The 24,757-nt window shown below is 46.7% G+C and overlaps 1 protein-coding gene across 2 annotated transcripts in view; it reads right to left on the reverse strand.

Moving 5' to 3' along the window:
- The window catches only part of LOC144164987 (uncharacterized), a 54,934-nt gene that overhangs the window by 23,989 nt on the left and 6,188 nt on the right, over positions 1 to 24,757 (reverse strand). For both annotated transcript variants that reach the window (XM_077695170.1, XM_077695171.1), the window contains exon 2: positions 470 to 688. In XM_077695170.1, coding sequence (XP_077551296.1) covers positions 470 to 688 — 219 coding nt within the window. The remainder of the gene's footprint in view (positions 1 to 469; positions 689 to 24,757) is intronic.

Consider the following 24,757-nt stretch of genomic DNA (forward strand, 5'->3'; position numbering starts at 1 on the left):
ACAACGTTTATACATGCCTGATCGCCGTCGCGTTAATTTGGAAAATAATAAAACACCCCATGAAAGCTAGTCGTGTTCAAGGATATTTCAGAGAAGTGTGGACTGCTCCACGTGATTATGGAAATTTTAGTTTTTTGTTGTTTTTAGGTGGTAAACAAAAACTTTCTTTTAGCAAGAAAAAACGTCCTGTCATTGTCTTTGTTCTGTTGGCAATAACAATGCATGAAGCATCGTTGTGGACTGTGGTTTTTGTAACACAGTGTAATTGTGTTGTTTTGCGCAAAATCAGTAATGTCGAGTCATAAAAAAACTAATGGGTTTTAAAGAAACAGGATCTTAATACATACAATTCAGGCATTTATGGAAGGTCTAAGTGAGGTTTCTCACACTGAGTGTACTTCTAAATAATACTAAAATAACTTTGTGCTATCATCCATGAAAGTGGCTACTCACAAAAAAGTTAACTTACTCCTTTAATAAAGGCATCGGCTTCAGGTGTGAGCATAATGTTGACATGATGGGTCAAGCCGATGGCCCAGGCGAGGCAGCCATTTTGTATATCTTCGGGGCTCACGAGTTTGGCCAATTTAGAGTCTTTGGCCGAAGTACCCTTCCAGGACTTCTTCTCGTAGACCTTGAAGGCATTCAAGATGTCTTCTGGTGATCCCATGTAGGTGCCCAGGCGCACCTGCGCACGCAATTTCCCTCGAAATAAGCAACCACATTTTCTTGGCATGGTTTTGAAATTACCTGGATATTTCATTTTTACGACCGACGAAAAAAAATGTTTCGAAATGGCCCCTATTGAACGTACTGAAACTCATTCGCGCACTAGGAATTAATTTAGAATCTTTCCCACAGCTCATGTTTTGATACTGACCTTGCTAATAAAAGAATTTTTCATGATTAAGAAAAAGCATAACTGGAATCCTTAAAAAAGGGATACTTCGGTTATCTGCCAAAAGAGTCATCGTAACTTATACAAGGTATTATTAGAATTTGCACATGAATGTCGAGTAAAACACATTAAACGCCCCACCATGCTGCTAGGAATAAGACATGTGGTGTCAGAACAAATTTTATAAAGAAAACACTTTTACACCCGCCGACTATCACCAGGCTGTTTCGTAGAATACTTATTTTTGCAATCTCCAAATTGCTTGCTTGAATGCGAAACAGAAAGGCTTCATTTTGCAGGTGAGTGATCGGACCTAACGTCGCACGGAGCGGTCCTATATTGGGCACTAGCCAATGAATATTGGCTTCCGCTTCCAGTCGCTCCTCCAAATCGCCCAAAAACACCGAGCGATTTTCTCTTACAAATAAAACAGCTGGCTATGAAATGACGTTCGGCTTTACATAGCCATTATTTTATCAACTACAGACGTTCGTTGTATATTTTTGTTTTTAAAACCGCATGTTTATTCGGTATACCAAATAAATATACGCTTATATAGATAAAACTACCGATATTGATAAAGCCTGTGGCCGGTCAATGGAAAACGACAACGCTGGTAAACAAACAACGTTGTTACTTAGTTCCCTAGAGCACATAAGAACGTCCGCAGGCTAGCTGGCCGTTTTAACAGAGGTGCGGCTCCGGTCTCAGCTTCGACCTTAAAATCCACCTTCACTCTGTAACGCGGTGTTTGAAACCAAGTCAACAAGTACCATATAATTGGTATAGAGTTGTAGGGCTGCGAGCTCGCTCAAAAGTTTGCATTTATATATATTTTGCGTAGAGCGGATTTGCGCAAGATGGCTCATTTGTCAAAGGTACTATTTGATGTCAGTCCATAGTTTTGGTTCATGGAGTGCTAACGAACGCTTACGTTTCTGATAACAACTGAATAAACTGAGGGTCACGTAGTGATGTGGCACTGAGGGATCTATCACAAAATCCTGTTCTCACCATGTCGATGGAAACTTTTGCAAGCAGGTCTGCCGAGTAAAGAGAAGTGGTTGCCGCGAATTGGTGCGGGTCTTTGTAGCAGGAAAAGCTTTGAAGGGAATTGCTAAACGAAGTGGTGTAGGAAAAAAGGTGCACCTCAGAGGTAACCCGGTGTCTAAGTATGTTCACGTCGTATCACACAGGAAAGGACAAGACGGTGGCACACTTAACGTGCATGCAGTGTTCAATGTGCCATTAAAAACTTCCTGTGCTCCACAGTGCTGCCTAGACAAAGAAACCTGGCAGCGAAGAAAAAGTGCGAGGACAGACGCGTACGCAGCTTTTTCAAATGTGCCAAAAGGTTGCTCATGAGGCTAGTGTCACGCGGTGGTAATTACGTCGGCCAAACAAGTGAACACAACAGCGAAAGACTCAGGGAACACAGATATGCCCACCCGCAATTAACTGGCGCATGGAATTTGGCCACACGGTATGCGACCTGCAAATTTAAATTAGCCGTTGCTAAAATCCACATTCTGTTGCTAAAAGATGCACTCACTTTCTATGTCGTCTTTTTCGGGAAGAAAAGTGCTTAAGCTCCCCTTCTATTGCACTCACCACACGTAAAACGCCGTTTTAAGATGAATTTAGGCGAAGTATTACGTGCTACTACGTCACCTTTAATACTTCTCCATTGTCTGTTCTCACTATCGGGTAGGACGACCGTCATGGCTTCCAGAGTTGGTTGGTTCGAGCCCCACAGCCACGTACTCATGCTAAAATTGGATACCAGCGTCCGCGTGGCCAGGCGCCTGGCTCTTCTACAACTTTTGCGTTTGGGCGAAGCTTTGATAAACCCAACAAATGGCCTTTTGGGACGATCAATTTATTCGTTGTCGTTTACCTTTTTGGGCAATTTGTAGGTTATTGCTTTTTTGTACGTCTCTAACTTCATTTTATTTGTTATGGCGCTGTCTTTATGTGTTCTTATCTTTCCTACAGGGTTTATCTGTAAGCCAGCCATTTGCCTGCCCTTAAAAACCCTGTCCACTCTTAGCACATAAATCAAGACTCTACAACAGTAAATTTGGCTTTCTGGCTCCCTTCTGTTGGAGACCATGTTTACTTATACATTGTACGTGACTTTAGGATTGTACAATTGTTTAGGGTCAGCTGAGGATATTGCTATAGGGCAGTATTACGAGATTTTTACCATCACAAAATGCAAACTTTGTAACGGGGACGTGAGATTCAAAACGGGCACAATTTCGCTTCCATTTATTTTGGTCGGAAAACGTTTTTGCTCTAGTCGTTTTTTTTTATCGCACGTGAAAATGTACTTCCTTGTCCGGCTAAACACAACTACGCGAACCACAAAAAAGTCGTAAACGGTACAAAAAATGTGCGCTGCCCATAGCCATACCTCGAAAAGTTGGAACGGCTCACTCGAACTTACTCATAAAGTTTTTTTGGAAACTCCTCGCACTCAAACTCAGACTCTTTGGTGAGCAACACGTCTACGCTCACTCCAACGCAATATTCATATGCATGCAGAATTTTGAAAATTCATGCGGGTTCACAAAACGTACCGGAGCAAACTCGTGTGCTCAGATTATTCCGTTTGGCAACAAAGACATGATTTTGTACCTCCAATGAGTTCCAAAACAGTTTTTGCTGCAGATTTATTGCAGCTCTACTTGTAGGCATTATTGTCTGGCGCCGCTTACAAGCAAATGTGAAGTATGCATTCGATACCAAACACTTCAAATTGGCTGCGTGCTCATGGAAAAGAGGATTCAGTCACGAGGGTGTGCTGGGGGAGAAACGAGGGACATTCAGGCAAGAGATGTCATCTGAATTCATTTACATCGAAGCTGTTTCTGGTTAGGGTCCCGTTCAGCCCTGTTCTGCAGCCTCACCCGCCGTGGTGGCTGAGTGGCTAAGCCTCACCCGCCGTGGTGGCTGCAGCCTCACCCGCCGTGGTGGCCGTGCTGCTGAGCACGAGGTCGCGGGTTCGATTCCCGGCCGCGGCGGCCGCATTTCTGATAGAGGCGAAAGGCAAAAAACGCCCGTGTGTACGAGATTTCGGCGCACGTTAAAGATCCCCAGATGGTCAAACTTAATCCGGAGCCCTCCACTACGGCGCGCCTCTTCGCCTGCGTTGCGTCGGCGCGTTAAACCCTACAATCAATCAATCAATCAATCAATCAATGTGAAGCCTCAAAAAACGCCGTCTATTAAATTTCCTACAAGTCGGCTGAGCTCGAAGCGTTTCTGAGCGTGCTTTTGTTTTTATTTGTATGCTTGCTTCATTATAAGCGGCTGATACCGAAAAAGGTGGGAGCTGAACCACAAATTTCAACTGTAGCGGGGGAGCACGCTGTAGAAAATTAAAAAAAAAAACGGGGTTCTGCGCCCTGCATTTCAGTTCTTTTGTGTCGTCCTGTTGGATAAGTGGTGTAGTCCTTAAACCGCAGGACGCCGAGGACGTCAAAAAAATCCGAGTATGTTCTAAACTGTGATTTTAAGGGTGCCGTTCCCCGATGTTCCCCTAAGAACGCATGTCTCTGCTTCTCCATTAGCGATAGTTCACTGGATTATAGGACTGCGAGGGCCGGCTATCCGCATCACCACTTCCCATCATTAATTTTCTGTGTAGTATCAGCTTTCTTGGTCCTCGAACTTCACAATGTGGAAGGAATCATGATTTCCATTGGTTTTGTTTGATGCTGTTGGCGTGGTTTTAGTGGCCACACGACCGTTGCATGCGTGCGTTGTAAACACCAAAGCATCGCTAACTGCTAAAATCTCCACCGTGGTCACTGTGGCGTGTTAAATGCGCCCCACAGAACCCTGTCTCCTGCCTGAGTTTCCACCATGTTTTGCGACTTCCGCGGTTACATTTTCAACACTGTCCTGCATTCAGGCTGCACAAAGAGTACCTGGGCACCTTGTCAGCGCGCTGTGACCCGTGTTTTCGGGACTGTTTCTCCCCATGTGCTTCTCTTAAATTTTAAATGCAGAGCATTTCTTTAACTCACATGTAGCGTCCGCCGTGCGTCCGCAACAGCTCAGCGCGCAGGCGCGCTCTCTCCCCCACTCCTCCTCTCCCGCATCACGCTACCCTCCTCGCTCTCAACAACAGGTCCGCACCCCTCCCCCTACACTATATAAAAAAACAATTACAAAAGTATGTTAAACGATGAGGTCATGGTATAAGTTTTTTGTTGTAAAAGCACATAATAATATTTGAGGACATTTGAGAACTCCTTGTTCTATACCTTTTGATGGCGCAGCTGGCAATGACGATTGAACTTAGAGCCCTCGTCCCAATAACCAACATGGCGGCAGTCCTCAATCTGTCACCTAGGTTTGTCTGAGACGCTGTCGTAGATGCAAAATCTTCGGACACAATTTGTTTTGGAGCGTTTCATTGGGGTGATGTATACAATCGTAATGTGTGAACACTCCAAGCTTCCAGAAAACCAGCTTTGATTTCATTTGTGATGAGGGGAAGCGGGGGGGGGGGGGGGGGGGCGTTAGCGCGCCGACGCTACGAAGGCGATGAGGCGCGCCGTAGTGGAGGGTTCCGGGTTTATTTTGACCACCTGCACTTTTAGGCAAAAATGTCGTAGCCCAATGGGTAGTAAGTCGACTGACACTGACTCTGTCTGGTCTACCGGACACAGGCTCGAATCGTGCCGGTGCCTGTATGATTTTTAAATGCAGAGCATTTCAGTAACTCCCGATGTCACCCGCGTTGGCGTCCGTAGTCCGCGTCCGCATCGCTCCCCCTACACTATATAAAACATCCCCCTCGCGAGGGGCACGATCAAATGCAGAGCATTTCTGCGGGGGGGCGCGCCTGCAAGTCGTATGGATTACGTATTGGTTGTTGTTGTTGTAATTGTTGTCTTCCAGCGTAGACATTGTCTATGAAGTCGATGGTGAAACGTGCCGTGAACCCCCTGCCGCGGCTATGACGCAACGTGGAGCGGCTATGACGCAACGTGGCGCGGCTATGACGCAACACAATCCAACACAATCCACTTTAATCCAATCCAATCCAAGCCAATCCAAGCCAATCCAATCGAATCCAATCCAATGCCCCTCGCGAGAGAGTGTTATAGCGCCGAAATCGCCACCACGCGAACGCGTGATGCTGACGTCACGATTACGCCACAGATGTTAGCGACCGCAGCGCGCGCGAACGACATATGTGGTTTAAGCGCGAACCGACCGCGGCGAGAGAGCGCGATGCGAGCGCCCCACCTGTTCTTGCGCGCGAACCTAACGCGGCGAGAGAGGGTGTTGCGCACGTCCCCACCTGTTGTGCGCCCGAACCGAACGCGGCGAGAGAGTGCGTTGCGAGCGGAGAGAAGGCGAGGAGGACGCGGGGGAGAGGGCGCACCTCTGGCCGACGGTTGAATGAGTCAAGGATATAAGGCACGTTCGTAACCTTTCGCTCTGTGTCGGCTTTGTGGCTGACACAGAGCGAAAGGTTACGAACGTGGCTTTGTGGCTCACTTCACTTCTGGCGCGCTCAGCGAACGGACGTGCGGATGGCTGGCTCCGCGCCAGGCGTTTCAGCGGCCATGTCCGGCCGCGGTGAACGGTTTCCTTTTGCGCCTTCGGGGTACAGGTTTTTGCTGCCGACGATATCGTCGGAAGACTCGATGAAAGCTTGTTTAATTCTTCACTGTGACCTTGGTGGGAGACCATACCGGATTGAGGACTTTCGCACGCCTTTACAAGAAATGGGCGTGCTCAAGGACATCGCAGGAATAGGGCCCTTTCAAATGGGCCATGTCTGGCTGATAAAGCTGAAGACACCGGAGGCGCGCCAACGGCTGGTGGACGCGGGAGGACTGAAAGTGAAGGGGCGTTACTGCGCCGTCATAGACCCCATTCAACAAGAAGTTACCATCAAGCTACATTGGGTACCCTTTCACGTTCCGGATGCCTCGATACGCAGGGTGTTCACAGAGTTTGGTGAAGTGAAGGACGTTCGCCAAGACGCATGGGGGGCAGCCGGCTTTGAGACTGCGGAGTCGACGACACGCCTCGTCCGCATGACTCTGCGTGAGGACCTCACCACCGACGATTTGCCCCACCTGTTCAAGTTCTACGGAGGCTCCGTTCTTGTCGTCGTGCCGGGTCGTGCGCCTCAGTGTCTGCGGTGCAAGCGTAGAGGACACATGCGAAAAGAGTGCCGAACACCGAGGTGCTCGAAGTGTAAGCTTTTTGGTCACCTCTCAGACGAATGTGTAAGGACCTACGCCAATGTCACCGGCCCTGCTGATGAACCGGAAGTACATCCTGAAGTCATGGATGACGAAGAAGCGGAGAGGGCAGCGGCGTCGGCAGCTTTGGCCGCGGCAGCGACGGAGAACGACGTAAACCGAGTGAACGGGGCTGGCGACCAAACGCCCCTTGACACTGCAAAAGTAAGCGAGGAGCAAACCGCCAACGGGTCACAGCTCGAGCCACAGACCAGCGACTGGGTTGCAAGTACACCCGAGGCCACTAAGGAGGACGCACCCATCGAGCAGCAGCACGAAGACAGCGCGGACGACGACGACGCAGTGAGCCAGCACTCATGTGTTTCCACACGGACACTGCATAGCGGAGAGTATCTAACGGAGGACGAGGGCACGAAGGCAGAGAACACCGGACGTCGAGACGAGTCAGCAAAGCGACGCCGGGATGCAACATTGAGCGAAGAGCGACGCCTCGCCCGCCTAGAGAAGGAATGGAAAATATCAACAAAAAAAAAAAAGGGCAAGTTTGAATCGCACCAACCGCGGTCACAGTCCGCGACGCGTTTTAAGAAGCACTGAGTCTTGTGTTTCCCGCTAAAATGTAAATCATGGTGTCGGTGTGTAACTCATTATCGGTGACAGCCGATACACCCCTCCAAGTAGCGACGCTAAATGTACGAGGCCTTGGTTCAAGGAAGCGTCAACTTCAACTTCGGAAGCTAATGGAGGAAATGCAAATTGATTTGCTAGCCGTGCAAGAAACTAAAATTGAATCCGAGCAACATACAGACACCATGGTGCAACCGTTCCTTGATGCGTATTGCGTGTGCGTTAGCCATGCGGCTGGAACTTCTGGAGGCTGTTGCTTGTTTATAAGAAAGGCGAAAAACTGCGTGGTTGAAAGCGTTAAGGCCTGCTCAGAGGGCCGTTTCGTCTGCTGTGATTTCGTGTATCACCAACAGCCTTTTAGAGTTGTGTGTGTTTATGCGCCCACAAAGCCCAAAGAACGCCGTATTTTTTTTTTGAGGATATAGTTAAACTTCTCGAGTGTGACAGGAAGCTTATTTTTCTCGGTGATTTTAACTGTGTTTGCAGGCAAGAGGACCGTTCGAACGAAAACGCCCCCTCTGATCCAAGTGCTATTTTTTTGTTGGAAAACATCAGCCGCTTGTTACTCGAGGACGTTGCGTGCTTCGCAAATGCTACACGCGCGGCAAAATTCACACATTTTCAAGGAGCTAGCCATGCCAGATTAGATAGGATTTATGTGTCGGCAGAGCTAGGCCCCTCGTGCAATGATTATTCAGTCGAACCCGTCTCGTTTTCAGATCATTGTTTGGTTACCGCGCGTGTCGGATGCAAAAAACAAAGCAGGGAAAAGTTTAACTGGACCCTTTGGAAATTAAATGAAAAGCTCCTTAAGGATGACAAGTTTCTTTCCATGATTAACGCAGAGCGAGATGAACTTTTTCACACGGAAGGCAAGAACTGTATCGAGAAGTGGGAGTGCTTTAAGCAAGAAGTGAAGATTGTAGCTATTGAGCGTTCTACTGAAATTCGACGTGAAAAAAGAAAACAAGAGAAGGATTTACGCAACTTGCTTAAACAGCTGACAGATGAGGAGACAAAAATGCCCGGTCTGTTTATGGCTGACATGCGCAGTGTAAAAGAAAAAACAGAAGCCATCGAAGTAGAAAAGTACAAGGGGGCGGCAATAAGGGCCCGTTCAGAGAACCTTATGGCCGGGGAAATGCCAACGAAGCGCTCACTGTCAGACGAAAAAAGGCAGGCAAAGAAGAACGAAATTGGGGGAATAGAATACAAAGGATCCGAAGTCCGTGAACAAGCTGAAATTGAAAAAGCTTTTTTCGAATACTGCAAAGACCTTTTTTCCTGTAAACAGGCACCGGATGGGTTTGAGAGCTCATTTCTTAGCCTTTTGCCCCAATTAGAAAAAGAGACAACTGAGAGTTTAGGTAGCCCCATAAGCGTGGAGGAAATCGAAGACGCGATAAACAATTTAAATAACGGGAAATCACCGGGACCAGACGGGTTAGGTACTGCGTTCTATAAATTATTCAAAAAGGATGTGGCGCCTATTTTATATGAAGTTTTCCGTGAATCCTTCAGCTTTGGTTTTTTACCTCCGTCCTTCTCAAAAGCACATACAATTCTGATTCCCAAGAGTGACGATGCAGAACAATTGTCAAAAGTCACTGGCTATAGGCCCATTACCCTGACTAACACTGATTACAAAGTGTTCACGAAGGTACTGGCTAAGCGAATTCAGGGGGTCATCCAAACGTTGGTCGGGCCCCATCAAACTTGCGGGATAAAAGGACGAACCATTTATACCAACATCCATGTTGCACGGATTATTCTGGAAGCATGTGACGTGGATTTTAGGAGGGTGGCGATGATACAAATTGATTTTGAAAAGGCGTTTGATAAGGTGTCCCATTCCATTCTTTTCAAAATCCTGGAACGCGCAGGACTTGGAAAAGTTATACTTGACGGAGTTAAAATGGCCTACCATAAGTGCACAACTAAGATTTTAGTCAACCGACGACTAACACAGAGTATAGATGTGTGTGCCTCAATACGACAAGGCTGCGCACTTTCCTCTCTTCTTTTCGCGCTTTACTTGGAACCTTTATGTAGAAGAATTAACAACAGTACCGGCATACAGGGTTTTACACTAGAATCGTCCGAAGTCAGAGTAATGGCATACGCAGATGACGTTGTTTTTTTTTTTTTGCGTTAACAAACAAAGTGTTTCAAATGCCTTGGACATAACACAGGAGTTCTGTGATGTCACGGGCAGTTCAGTTAATTACAAGAAGTGTGTCGGCCTCTGGCATGGCGATTGGCTGCAATTTCCACGCATCTTCAAGGGTGTCACGTGGTCATCAAAACCAACGTCTTATCTAGGAGTACCGCTGCAGCATTACCGTGATAACAAGACTTACTGGTGTGAAAAGGCACAGGAAATACGAGAACGGACAGGGAACTGGGGGGGTCGTAATCTGTCCATCTTTGCTCGTGTCACGATCTGTAATGTTTTTCTAGTGGCCAAGATTTGGTATGTTATGCAGGCTTTGTTTTGTTCCCGTTTGAATATTCAGAAGTTTCACCGCATTTTTGCCGTGTTCGTTTGGAATTCAACGTTCGAAAGAACTAGTCGTACTAATCTTTTTAGAAAGCTCAAAGGGGGTGGGCTAGCTTTGCCCCATCTCTTTTTAAGACAGGTTGTGTCGCGTTTTTTTCTTTTTGCGGGACCAGTCTAACCCTTTCTTGCGAACTTTTATGCAGTTTGCTTTAGGTGATGCTTTGCCTGACTTTCTGGTTACTTCTGCTGTTGTGGCTCGTTACAGCGTTAGTCGTTTTTTGAAGGAAGTGATTTTTTCATATCGGTTTCTCACGGCACGCTTCTCGCGTGATTTTCTTTCTTCCGTGACACGTAAAAAATTGATGGGGGATTTGATCGAATGTTTATTTCCCGAACCCTTGTATCGTTCTATTTACAATGCGGGCCCAGGTCAGGATGTCTTGAAGAGAGTGAAGAAAATGCCAGTGCCGGGGGGAATTAAGACTTTCTTCTTTAAGATGCACACAGAAACTCTCCCGGTTATGACGTGGATGGCTGCCAAGGAGCTCTTCTTGCCGTGGGGTGCGGACTGTTCACTCTGCAGGAAACCGGAGAGTATTGAACACGTATTCCTGGACTGCTGGGACGCAGTTTTTTTTTTGGGATGTCCTGCAGCGCACCTTAAAGAAAGAACTGCCTTTGACGCCCCATGGAATTCGATACCTCGCTATAGGTCCAGATGTTTTGCCCTACGACCTGTTCTTCCTCCTGGGCCTACATGCTATATGGAGGAGCCGTATGGATGTGCGTAATGCAGATGTAAATGCTCGATCTGTATGTTGTTATTTTGTAGAAAGCATATGCAAATTACGCGAGGTGTTCCACAGAGCAGGCTATGGTGAAGAAATATTGTCTCTAATGGATGACTTGGCTGTCATGAAAGTACATTTCTTTTAACTGCTCGCTCAAAGCGATGCAGTCCCCCCTTTTTCTTTTCCTTCTTTCCTTTCTTGTTTTATCAGTCATTGTGGCTGGTATTGTTGTAAATGTGTTGTTTTGTCCTTTTCGGCAATAAAAAAAAAAAAGTCGGCTTTGTGGCTCAGTTGGTAGAGTACCGTGCACCTTGCGTTCCGCCCGCAGAGTCGTAGGATCGAAACCTGGCGCCGGCAAGTATTATTTTTTATATAGTGTAGGGGGAGCGATGCGGACGCGGACTACGGACGCCAACGCGGGTGACATCGTGAGTTACGGAAATGCTCTGCATTTCAAAATAATACTTATCGGCGCCTGGTTTCGATCCCACGACCCTGCGGGCGGAACGCAAGGTACATGGTGCTCTACCCACTGCGCCGCAAAGCCGACACAAAATGAAAGGCTACAAACGCGCCTTATATCCTTGACTCATTCAAACTACGTCAAGAAGCTGCTGATACAACGCATTGACTACCTGTGGGCGGAACGCGAGGTACATGGTGCTCTTCCCACTGCGCCACAAAACCGACACAGAATGAAAGGCTACGAACGCGCCTTATATCCTCGACACATTCAAACTACGTCAAGAAGTTGCTGATACAACGCATTCAGTACCACCAACTCCCCAAACACTAAACGTTAACGCAATACAACCACTCCCTATGCGACGCATTTACTCGAGTCCCCCTCGCGGGGAGATGGGCCCAATTTTTGTGATATACGAAAACATGTTACAACTAAGTTCTAGATGTCCAAGGTCACCCTGGTAGTGTGGACGCTTTACGCGGGTCCGGGGTACCTGTAAAGGCACCCATTGTACGTGCTCAAAATGCGTACATATATACGTACTATGGGCGCCTGACTCCCTGCCTGCCTGTCTGCCTGCCTGCTTGCCTGGTGGTTTGTTCGGTCGTTTGTTCAATCGTTCCTCCGTACCTCCGTCCTTCCATCCGTCCATTCGGTAATGCCACACTAGAGGTGAACGTAACCCGCAGGGGTACGCGCCAACTATAGGTAAGGTTTTTTTAGGCCATATGTAGGCCACCAAGCGGCCTAAATGACCCTTGGTGGTAGAAGTTCCCTAGGATGTTGTCTAGCTACTCTGTGCGCCGCTTTCTGATAAGCAGAGATCTTCTTTCTGTGAGACCATCTATCTCTTCTTCGAGCGTTCGTTCGTTCGTTCATTCATGCTTGATTATTTATTTATTTGTTTATTTTAATACCTATTAATATATAGCTATTATTAATAAATAATTTTAGTTATTGTAATTTAATTTGAAGAAATGTGTTGCTTGAACAAACGCGAGAGCCAAAGCAGGCCAAGCTCGAAGCGCGTCTTATAGTTCACGGACAAAGTGGAGGGGGGCCCAACGCTCTTGTCACACCAAAATAAGCACGCCAAACTCTTTCCCCCTTAGCACCTTTTCCCCCCAGCTCTCACTTCTTCCATTTTGAAAGACAGTAAATGTGTATTGAAAAGGAGAAAATATCGGCCTGAGGAAATTATCTTGGGCCTGCTACTTCCCACTGGGGGTAGGGTACTGGGGACAAAAAGAGAAAGTAATGAATGTGGGAGGTATGGAAAATGACAATGAAAGCGACAAATGAAATATGTACAAGCCGTAAAACCAATGAACGTTTCACATACAACGGGACGCTGAATCAGATGACTAGAGCACATGAATATCATCCATAAAAAGGAAAAGAAAACTACTACGACGTTATTTCGCAGCCTTTTAGTCGCAACCTAAAGCCGAGAATCCAGAGTTGCGTCACTGAGAAATATAAGCAGGGCTTTAATGGCTAGGCTTTGTTTCCTGATGTCATCCCACGTGCCCAAAATCTTTTGTTCGGACAGAGGGCGAGTGTCCAAGTGTAGTCGCTTTGAACATATCAATAACCCTGAACCAAGCAGGCGAACAACCACCAAACGCAAGCAGCCGCGTTCTTTCCACCATCCTCTCTCTTTGCACAGAAACTCTATCAAGAGAAAAAGACAAGATAAGCATCCTTTTGTGACTTTTCTATTCGCTTATCACACACCCAGTCCCACCGTAATAAAAATTCCACAAAAACCTTGTGATCTTTATGCATTGCACATTAAAATATTGCACATGGCCTATGCTGATGGATAGGCACGTATTTCGAGTTCCCAGCCAAAACGACTCATGAAATTCAAAGGTCCAAGACCCGAGTGGAGTGTAACAAAAACCCGGAAAACAGAGCTATTGTATATGTTTGGCCGGTCCAGTCGCAAGCTACCCTAATGCTTTAAATAATAACTGGGTGAGTAGTTAGAATCTTGCATAGACATTTTCGTCATTGTGTTTTCCCTCAATACACTGTTTGGAAAGAACCACACTTGTATTTTATTATAATGAGCTATTTACTTCGGGCATCTTTAGTTTTCACGTCAAGTTTATGCAATAAAGAGTTCAATTATCCTAACGCATCTGCATTTTTAGATCTTGGTGCTTCCGACATTTTCATTGCCTCATATACTGAGAAATATGCACTGATAAAACCGTGCGCAGAAAAAGGAAGCTTCCTTTATGAGTGGTGTATCGAGGACTAGAGATGCAACACTGTGCTTCGGTTTTTAGGTGTGCTTGCCAATGCGTTGTTAGGTGTTTAAGCATCTTCTTCCTGTTTGTGCTTGTTTAAAGGTGCTTACATGGCTTTTTGTAAAATATAGACTAGTAGTCATTTCCTTCGGAGATGCCAACTCACCGTACGTGGGATCCTTTGCTCTGTATTTTCACAAAGAAAGAATGAGGGTATGGCGCAAACGATACACAAATGTACCTGACTGCTTCCCTGTTTCCTGTACAGACAGCAGTTAATACTATTATCGTGTTTTCCATTAACGTTAATCCTAATAATGTGTTTCTCACCTCGGTGCCATGCTGACATATTCCAACCGTCACTACTGCGAACCTTGAAGTGCTTTACAATTTAAGCTTTAAGCTGAGCTATTGCAGTCTATTGCAGTCCTTGTGGTCTGTCTGGGTTAATGCTAACAAATCTTAAAAATGAACCGCGTAAGAGGTGTAACACGCATAAAACGCGTAAAAACATTAAGACGCGTAAAGAAGTAACACGCGTAAAAACATTAGTGTCGATGTGAAATCGACTGTTTGAGCTTTAATGCGTTCAGATTTGTTCCTGTCCTCTTTTCCAGGCCCGGGCGTCAGGTAAGGTTACATAAAATTTCAGCGCTACCACGCCAAAGCGCATTGCGAGAGATTGGTACAATTCACTGAGAGCAAACTGCTGTTTTAAATTCGTTTTGCTTTGGAAAACAAGTTTGGACTTTTCAGTGCACTGAAGCGCAAGAAAAATATGCATTAAGTAGAGTATTACGGGTACAAGAACAGTACCTGGGGTACTGTGGCTATAAAATGTTCGGACAATGGTAAATAAAGCAAGAGCTTTCCAGAATTAACAGACTGAGATAAATGCCGAATGTGTTGTACTGAATAAGCTGTGTCGACAAAGTGAGGAAGCTTCTAAACATACTAACGCTAAGGGAAATTTGTGTTCACCAGATGCTTCAGGAGATGCGCAGTAGTCCACAGAGCCATTGCCATCGTAGATTAAGGGACTAGTACTTCTAGTATTACTGTTGTGTAAATGAGCAACATCCAATTGCCACGCTTTCCGACAAACGTTATTGCAGCGGCAACTACTACATTACCACTCCGAAAAATTGGTGTTTGAAATAACTGCGTTGCTGACCGCGAGTCGTTTGCCAGAACGTGATAAGACGGGAATAAGGTCTCAACTACGACTCAGTATAATTGAAGAGTGCAGTGTAAATACGATAGACTCAAACAATAACCAGCTGCGCGCTCGACGAAACACACTCTCGTGAGCGCTTCGCTGCGTGTGTGACACCCCAAACCTCTCGGTCAGAAAGGCGTAAACGGACGCCATCACAATACCGCGTACAAGCTGAAGCCTAACACTTAACGATGTTTATCAATGCCAAATGATACAATACAGCATTGCTGGCACCGCAAATGGCGATTTGTAACCACAGAGCTGTTGTACATGCGGTAAGTGCAGCCTTGCAGGAAAAAAATACTATGAAATGGAAAGCGCACGTGAGCGCGTGCCCCACAGGGACCGCCGAGCACCCTCGGCATGGCGCCGTGGCTTAAGCAAAACATAAGAGAGCAACAACCTTCAGGAGCAAGAAAGTGGCCAGCGCTGACGAGCGTGTGCCACGCAGTGACCGCTGAGTTCCGGCCCACGCAGTAGTTGAGGAAAAAAACACCAGCGCTGTCGTGAAGTGCTAGCGTGCATGTAAACAACAAAAACTGAAGCGCTATTTTAAGGCTGACAATACACCGTGCTTAGGACAGGTTACCGCGGCCTCTGCCTTCTCTAGAAGCCATTGTGGATATTTGGGAACATATCTACGAGTGTGCTGCTCCTTTCTGAGACGACTTGCATATCCGCCCCCGCTGCCTCGAGTCGATGACGAAGAGCTGGTGACCGGCCGTGGTGGCTCACTGGCTAAGGCGTTGTGCTGCTGAGCACGAGGACGCGGGTTCGTTTCCGAGCCGTGGCGGCCGCTTTTCTGATGGAGGGGAAAGGCAAAAACGCCCGTGTGTACGAGATTTGGGCGCACGTTGAAGATCCTTAGGTGGTCAAAGTTAATCCGGAGCCCTATACTACGGCGCGCCTCACCGCCTGCGTTCCGTCGGCGCGCTAAGCCCTACAATCAATCAATCAAGAGCTGGTGAAGTGTAAAATGCTGATGATGATTGCATTCACCGCTCGCCACAAAGAAGACGATGACCTCTTCTATGCATATGACGACGGTTACTAGCACCACAACTATAATAAACAATGATACCGAAACCTATGTAATGCTCACCTACAATAGCTTCTTCATCAAGTAACGCGGGTGAGGGCAAGCTTCCCTGATTTTTTTGGATAATGCTTAGGCACAACGCTTGCCCAGAGCCTCCGCATCTTCCTAATTATTACCAACAGCCTTACCTAAGATCAAGCTGTCGGAACGAAATGTTTTTCGTTCCTTATGTATTAGGGTAAAAAAACAATTACAAAAGTATGTTAAACGATGAGGTCATGGTATAAGTTTTTTGTTGTAAAAGCACATAATAATATTTTAGGACATTTGAGAACTCCTTGTTCTATACCTTTTGATGGCGCAGCTGGCAATGACGATTGAACTTAGAGCCCTCGTCCCAATAACCAACATGGCGGCAGTCCTCAATCTGTCACCTAGGTTTGTCTGAGACGCTGTCGTAGATGCAAAATCTTCGGACACAATTTGTTTTGGAGCGTTTCATTGGGGTGATGTATACAATCGTAATGTGTGAACACTCCAAGCTTCCAGAAAACCAGCTTTGATTTCATTTGTGATGGGGGGAAGCGGGGGGGGGGGGGGGGCGTTAGCGCGCCGACGCTACGAAGGCGATGAGGCGCGCCGTAGTGGAGGGTTCCGGGTTTATTTTGACCACCTGCACTTTTAGGCAAAAAGGTCGTAGCCCAATGGGTAGTAAGTCGACTGACACTGACTCTGTCTGGTCTACCGGACACAGGCTCGAATCGTGCCGGTGCCTGTATGATTTTTAAATGCAGAGCATTTCAGTAACTCCCGATGTCACCCGCGTTGGCGTCCGTAGTCCGCGTCCGCATCGCTCCCCCTACACTATATAAAACATCCCCCTCGCGAGGGGCACGATCAAATGCAGAGCATTTCTGCGGGGGGGGGGGCGCGCCTGCAAGTCGTATGGATTACGTATTGGTTGTTGTTGTTGGAATTGTTGTCTTCCAGCGTAGACATTGTCGATGAAGTCGATGGTGAAACGTGCCGTGAACCCCCTGCCGCGGCTATGACGCAACGTGGAGCGGCTATGACGCAACGTGGCGCGGCTATGACGCAACACAATCCAACACAATCCACTTTAATCCAATCCAATCCAAATCCAAGCCAATCCAAGCCAATCCAATCGAATCCAATCCAATGCCCCTCGCGAGAGAGTGTTATAGCGCCGAAATCGCCACCACGCGAACGCGTGATGCTGACGTCACGATCACGCCACAGATGTTAGCGACCGCAGCGCGCGCGAACGACATATGTGGTTTAAGCGCGAACCGACCGCGGCGAGAGAGCGCGATGCGAGCGCCCCACCTGTTCTTGCGCGCGAACCTAACGCGGCGAGAGAGGGTGTTGCGCACGTCCCCACCTGTTGTGCGCCCGAACCGAACGCGGCGAGAGAGGGCGTTGCGAGCGGAGAGAAGGCGAGGAGGACGCGGGGGAGAGGGCGCACCTCTGGCCGACGGTTGAATGAGTCAAGGATATAAGGCACGTTCGTAACCTTTCGCTCTCTGTCGGCTTTGTGGCTCAGTTGGTAGAGTACCGTGCACCTTGCGTTCCGCCCGCAAAGTCGTAGGATCGAAACCTGGCGCCGGCAAGTATTATTTTTTTATGTAGTGTAGGAGGAGCAATGCGGACGCGGACCATGGACGCCAACTCGGGTAACATCATGATTTACTGAAATGCTCTGCATTTAAAAGGACTAAAATAGGGTCTTAAATACAGCCGGTAGTCTTCGCGGGCAACCGTTCGTCTTCAAGGTGAGTATCTGTGGCAGAGTGTGGGCCGTGGGCACGAATGCGGACTATCTGTTCGTCCCCGCAGATGTATAAGGTGTAACGGGAAGACGAAATGCGTGCATTTAGTCTCTTTGCTGCGTCGTTAATCCCCTGTAATGGCGTCGTCGCTGCCATTTCGGGCATATACTTGTGGACAGTTTAAGATTTCCAAAACACAAGTCATTGCAGTCAGTGGGCCCTTCACATGGGGCCATGGGAGAGAATAGCTATGTTACTTGTAAGAAAATTGCCTAGGGTTAATCGAGCGGCGGGAATGGCAAGGAGCCGCGAAGCGCGATGGACAAACGCTCCTCGGTGAGGTTATGTGGATACGCTCTGTAGCATAAGTTTCGCGCGACGTAATAACAGCCAATGAACGATGTCAAACGCGTCAACAATGACGCAAATATTAGTGACAATAGCAATTGTTGATCGACAAGAGTAATGAATATGTACATGTTTAGCAGACGATAAAAACGCACTAGTTGCTGATGACAACAACTGCAAATTAAAAATGCTCGCTAAAGCTAAGTGTCTTGAAGTTATCTTTTACACTCGGTACATATTTGCCTTGTGAATCAAAGCAATGACAATGGTGCAACTGCTGCAAAACCCGGTTGAATTTCCCAGTCCCGATTGTCTCGCAACTCTAACATCATCGTCATCTGACTGCTTCGAACCTACGCTCCCTGCTGCAGCGTATAAATACGACCCCTTCAACGATCACTTCAGAGGGCACGGAGGGCCCGCAATGGCAGCACCGCTAAATTCTTCTGTGTGCAATGAACAACTGCATCAAAAGCGCCTGGATGATTTAGAAGATGGAAGCACTCGCCGCAGCCTTATTATTTTGGAATTTACGGAGCTGGATCGGGGAAACGCTGAAGAACTGAAAAAAAAAAAAACATATAACCGAAGAACTGATAGGGCAGAAGCTGGGAGCGGTTAATAACTGTTTTGAAAGAGTGCATAGGGCTGCAAAAAAAGCAGAATAAAGCTAGTCATGAACTTTTTCGATTACAACAAAAAAACTAAGTGTTAAAAACTGCCATAAAAGAAAAGGAACACCTATTTCGCTAAACCACGACTTTTGCACTTTTGCAAGGGCAATCTAGCAAAGTGCCGCAAACTCTGGGCTCGCTCAAGTGATTTCGATTGATTGATTGTGGGGTTTAACGCGCCGACGCAACGCAGGCGATGAGGCGCGCCGTAGTGGAGGGCTCCGGATTAATTTTGACCACCTGGGGATCTTTATCGTGCGCCGAAATCTCGTACACACGGGCGTTTTTGCTTTTCGCCTCCATCAGAAAAGCGGCCGCCGCGGCCGGGAATCGAACCCGCGACCTCGTGCTCAGCAGCGCAACGCCTTAGCCACTGAGCCACCGCGGCGGGTGCTCAAGTGATTTCAAGGCTCTACGTCACAAAGTGTCTCTGGATTACGACAAGATACGGGTTGATGACGATATCTATGAATGGGACGAGCAAAACCTATCCGCTCGCAACGTAACCGCAATGAAGGACTTGATTACAAGCAGCTGCGTTTTGTCCTCATTAATGCCAGGATCATTGTTAACAAATATCGGGAGCTTGAAGAAATGATATTCACATACGATCCAGAAATCATTGCAATTACCGAGACTCGGCTATCCTCAGATATCCTAGGTTCTGAAATTGTTCCCACAACTCACAAAATGATTAGACATGGTCGCCGCTGCCGGGGAGGAGGAGTTGCTTCGGTAGGGAAAAAGTAAGTCACTTGTATCACTTTGGCCGAAATAACCGACCATGAAAGTGTGTGATCTCAAATAGTCTGTCGGCCCCGCCTCCTCAACCAAATCATTCTTAGGAAACATTCAGTCTTATATTCAAAAGAAGGACAAATCCAATCAAAAATCATATTAGCGGGGAACTTCAACCTACCATCAATTGATTAGCACATTCTCCCCTCTGGATCAATTGACACAGGGAACTGTAACTTGTTGTTTGAATTGATGCTAAACTTTAATCTCGTCCAACTTGTCAAAGAGGCTACAGGAGTTACGCAAAGCCTTGAAAGCGTACGAGACCTCATATTTGTTGGAAAGTTTTAGGATAGCACGAAAGTAAATGTTTGTGACGGCATCTCCCACCATAAGCTTGTTTTACTTACTGGGAATTTCGCCACTACCAAAAAGCATCGCGGGAGTAAAGGTGTCTTCAGTTTTTCTGCTGCTGATGACGAATCTATTATTGATTCACTTGATTTGTGAGGGGATGTGACAAGCTTGTGAAAACCTTTCCAAAATATTACTTTGTCATCTCTTGATAAATTCGAACCAACAATTAGGAAAAAAAACATCGCAATCCCTGGATTACACGCGAAATAGTACACCTGAAAAGCATGCTATCGAGAAAACGCATGGCTTCCCTTAAAGATAACAATATCATATCTTCGCTTTCGGAAACACTGAGGCACAAAATACGGAGTGCTCGGGAATATTGTTTTTGGCACCGCACTTGTGAACTTCACGAAAAACGCACCGCAAAAGTTATGGGGATACCTTTCCGAAAAAACGAAGTCTGTTGACTTCGCCACGTAGAAGTCGCCACGTAGGCGACTGTGAAGTTACTGACCCCTACAAAATTGATAATGTGCTAAACAGTACATTTCACGGTGTTTTTAGTTGCCCGTGTGCAGCACTCGATCTGAGAGATATAAATTAAGCGTAAATGGTATTCGCCTCCTTCTTTCAAAACTGCACGCAAATAAGTCGTCTGGTCCTGACAGTATCCCCAATGCCTTTTTGAAAATATTGCGGATATGATATCGCAATATTTATGTTTTGTTCAATGCATCATTGAATGACGGCTCCCTACCTCCTGATTGGTTGAGTGAAAAAATTGTGCCGGTTCACAAGGACGGACGCAAACTACTGGCGACGAACTACAGACCAATATCATTAATCAGTAGTTGCTGCAAACTGCTTGAACACATCATTTCTGCCGGATAACTTCGTTTTTCGAATCCAATAAATTATTAGTCACCTTCCAGCATGGCTTTAGGAAAAAGGTTTCAACCACGACCCAGCTCGCATCAGTTATACATGACTTCGCCAATGCCGTCAACAATCGAAAACAAGTTTATGCAGTATTTTTGGACCTATCAAAAGCTTTTGATAAGGTACCGCCCTCTCTACTAATGAGCAAACTACAGCAAGTACGCATTGCTCCCAACCTTGTGAATTGGATTTCTGCCTATCTGAAAAGCAGAACACAGTATGTAGAAGTTAACAGCTGTCAATCCCAAAACCTTGACATACTTTCAGAAGTGCCCCAGGGGTCGGTGTTAGGGCCGCTCTTGTTCCTGATATATACTAATGATATTGCTGATGATCTAGACGCGGGTGTGACTGTGAAAATGTTTGCTGATGACTGTGTTATTTATACCACTGTCGGTAACACCCTGCATCAATTATCGCTGAATGAAAACGTGTAAAATTGCTGACTGGTGCGAGAGGTGGCACATGGTAATCAACTACTCAAAAACTTGTGCTCTTATAATAACACATAAAATAACTCCCCTTCATTTTGGGGGATAAATGTATTGCATTTGTGAGCGACATGAAATACGTGGGTTTGTCGATCAACACGACACTTGGGACATTCACATAGATAATATGTGCGCCAAAGCCTGCAAAAAGCTGTGCTTCTTAAGGAGGACACTGGGGGCGTGTGATTGGACAGAAAAACCTTCAGCCTATAAAACATTAGTTCGACCAGTGATGGAATATGTGTCAGTAGTGTGGGATCCATACCTAAAGGAAGATATACAGAAACTGGAGAGCATTCAGCGACTAAGCGCCAGATTTATATTTTCCGACTTTAGGCGCCTTTAATAGGTCTCTGAAATTATAAGGAATGTGTTCTTAAGTCGTTTGGAAACAAACCAACAATTGCAAGGTTAAGCGTCTTTTAAACTGTGTCATCTGTATCATTTGTATAAAGATTTGTATCTTCTGCCACCTCACGAGCGGTCAGGAAGGTTAAATCATAAAAAAAATGTTAGAGCATATGTTCCTAAAATTAACACATTTAAGTAATCTTTTTTGTATGAACCGTGGACGAGTGGAATTTAGGGCCTCCCGGCTGCGTGCGTGCTACAACATCTGAAAGGTTTGACATTTGTGTTAGAAAAATTCCCTCGCACTTCCCCGAGGGGGAGAGTGTGTAAGTGCGAATGCACGGTTGTTGATTGCGCGATTACGGTGGATATCGTGATCTTGGAGTGGAGAGGAGGCGCCCAACACCCGCAGTCACTGAGCGGAGAGAGGAGGAGGAGAGTAGCGCCCGCCGTTACGGCGAGGGCTACACGAGCGCCCTCACGCGTCGGAATGCGGAGCGCCCGCTACGCGAGCGAGAGCTCTCCCGCCCGAAGTGCGCCCAACACCCGCAGTCATTGAGCGGAGAGAGGAGGAGGAGAGTAGCGCGCGCCCATCTCCCCCCGTTGCTAGGGAAGACGAGGAGGAAGACGAGGAGCGCGCGCACCCGCAGCTGTTGCTATGCGGACAACGGCGGCCGACGATTCAGGCTCGCTTAAGAAGTGCATTCGCACTTAAAACATGATGTAACCCCCTCCTGCTAGTACGGTGAAAAACCGTCTACAGTATTTGTTAAATAAATAAATAAATAAATAAATAAATAAAAAATACAAATTTCATATTTTTCGTTGCCACAAAAAACACCGCAAAGGTGGTGGTGTACCGATAGCAATAAAACTAAAATTTATCTGTGTTCCTTTCAATATAACTTTGTTTTTGGAAGGCGTGTGTGTTCTGCTGAACTACTACTGACGTAGTAGCCTGATGTGGATAATGTTTTTTCTGCGGAGTTTAATCGTGTTTTCAGTGAAGTGAATAGTTGGTACCCAAAGTGCTCACTAATTATCGTTGGCTTTTTTACTTTCCTAATATCAATTGGTCACCACTATCAGCAATTCCAGTGACAAGAAAACACATTCATTCCTGCAGATATGCCCTGATCACACCTTTACACGAACAGTCACCCAACCCACGCGGCGTGCTGGTTCTACCTACAACATCTTAGATCTTATTCTGACATACGGTTCACACATTTGCTCAGACTTCATTCATGTTGATGGGCTTTCTGATGACGACAACCACACGGCAGATATTATTTATTCCGCTACTAAAAACGTTGTCTATAATAATAGCTTGTTATAACAGAGCAAACTTTATTGCAAATAATTCCGAGTTATCCATTTTCAGCGAACAGTTTTTTGAAACTTACTTAAATCGCAGTGTCGAAGAAAGCTGGATTCTATTGAAAGACGCTTTAACTAGCCCCATCAGCAGATCTTTCCCCTACAATAGGCATAAAAACAAACAATAGCACTCCTTGGTTTAACCGACACCTTCGACGTTTTAACAATAAAAAGAAAAGGCTAGCTGATTAGCTGATAAAGACCGACTTTCGATATCCTGGCTTAAGCAGAAAAATGTGAAAAAGAATACTCGTCCCTACTGAAATCCACCCGCCGTAATCTTTATAATCCTCACTTGTCCTCCATGTTCTTGAAAGTCCCCCAAAAATTCTGGCGTGTAATTAATCCAAGACACATCCTGATATCATGCTCAGTGGTTCTAAAGGTGCAACAATTCCAGAATCTGAGTGTTGTGGCTCGGCCGCTCGATCGAAAGTAGGTCCAGCTGTGGCCTCCCCGCAGATTGCGGAGGCCATGGTCCGGCCTGCCGAAGGCGCCTCTCCACCGGTGACGGCGCTACTTCCATTTTCCGCCGCAGCGTATACCTTGGCGATGATCATCGGTGATCATCGGCGATCATCAGCGGTGATCATTGGTGATCATCGGTGCTGATCATCAAAAATTGGCCGCGAGATTGTTTAGGTACCTGTAAATGGGGAACATCGACACGCGGTGGAGACTGAGGACCAGACAGCTGACCGAGCGGTACGGAAATTGGGTAGGGGAACGTGGGGTATACACAACGGGTAAAAAGCAGGTAAAAGCAGCAGAGACGACGAATTGGGTGCAGAGAATGGAAAGGAAAAAAACCATGGAGACTTATAGGACAGAGAAACTAGAAATCAGGAAGGAAGGTTTCTATGGCAATACGCGAGGCAGTGGATGGCTTTGTGAGGCACGGGCGGGGTGTCTGAGAACACGGGCATACACGGCTAACTACAGGCAACTGGACGAAACTTGCGTATGCTGTGGCAGGGATCTGGAAACCGTACAACATGTTGTCATAGACTGCACAGAGATACGACCGCGACAGGGCGATGGGAAGCGACGTTGGCGGAGGCTTTGAGATTTGGTGTGAGGGGGAGCCTCAACTTCAGAGCCGTAGAGGTGACGAAGAGGCGGCTGGAGTGATGATGGAAGAAAAGTAGGGAAGAGAGTGGAACGTATACGATTAGTAATATACCGAAATAGAATCAGAAGGGAGGAGGTAAACAGGGATGAAAGGGCAGGAAGGGGGGGGGAAGCGACGAGGGGGCGGGAGGGGGGTAACCCATTAGCTTAGTGAAGGGTAGGGCAAACAAGTAGAATAACACAGGCAAGTCGGTTGGTGACAACCGACGTCCCGATACAAAGGTAGGGCTTCTAGTAGTCATCATCATCATCATTAGAAACCCGGTGGCCGCCGGTCGCGAAAGCTGTTTCAATGCGCTCTGAGGTACCCGCGCAGACGAACAGCCGTGGTTGATCCCATCGTTATTTTTAAAAAATACGGTTATTCGTGAGCGTCGCAGAATAATCGGAATTTCCAAAGTAAGCACACGGTCAGTTTTTATTGTTGTCAGACACAGCGTGGCGTTGCTTTCCCTTTTAGCGCCACTTGGCAGATTGCGGCCTATTAAAAACGTCCAGGACTTATTTTTTGAAAATTCTTT

The sequence above is a fragment of the Haemaphysalis longicornis genome, unplaced genomic scaffold (genome assembly GCF_048455015.1).
Source record: "Haemaphysalis longicornis isolate Haplotype H1 unplaced genomic scaffold, Haemaphysalis longicornis Haplotype H1 scaffold_14, whole genome shotgun sequence".
Taxonomy (NCBI): domain Eukaryota; kingdom Metazoa; phylum Arthropoda; class Arachnida; order Ixodida; family Ixodidae; genus Haemaphysalis; species Haemaphysalis longicornis.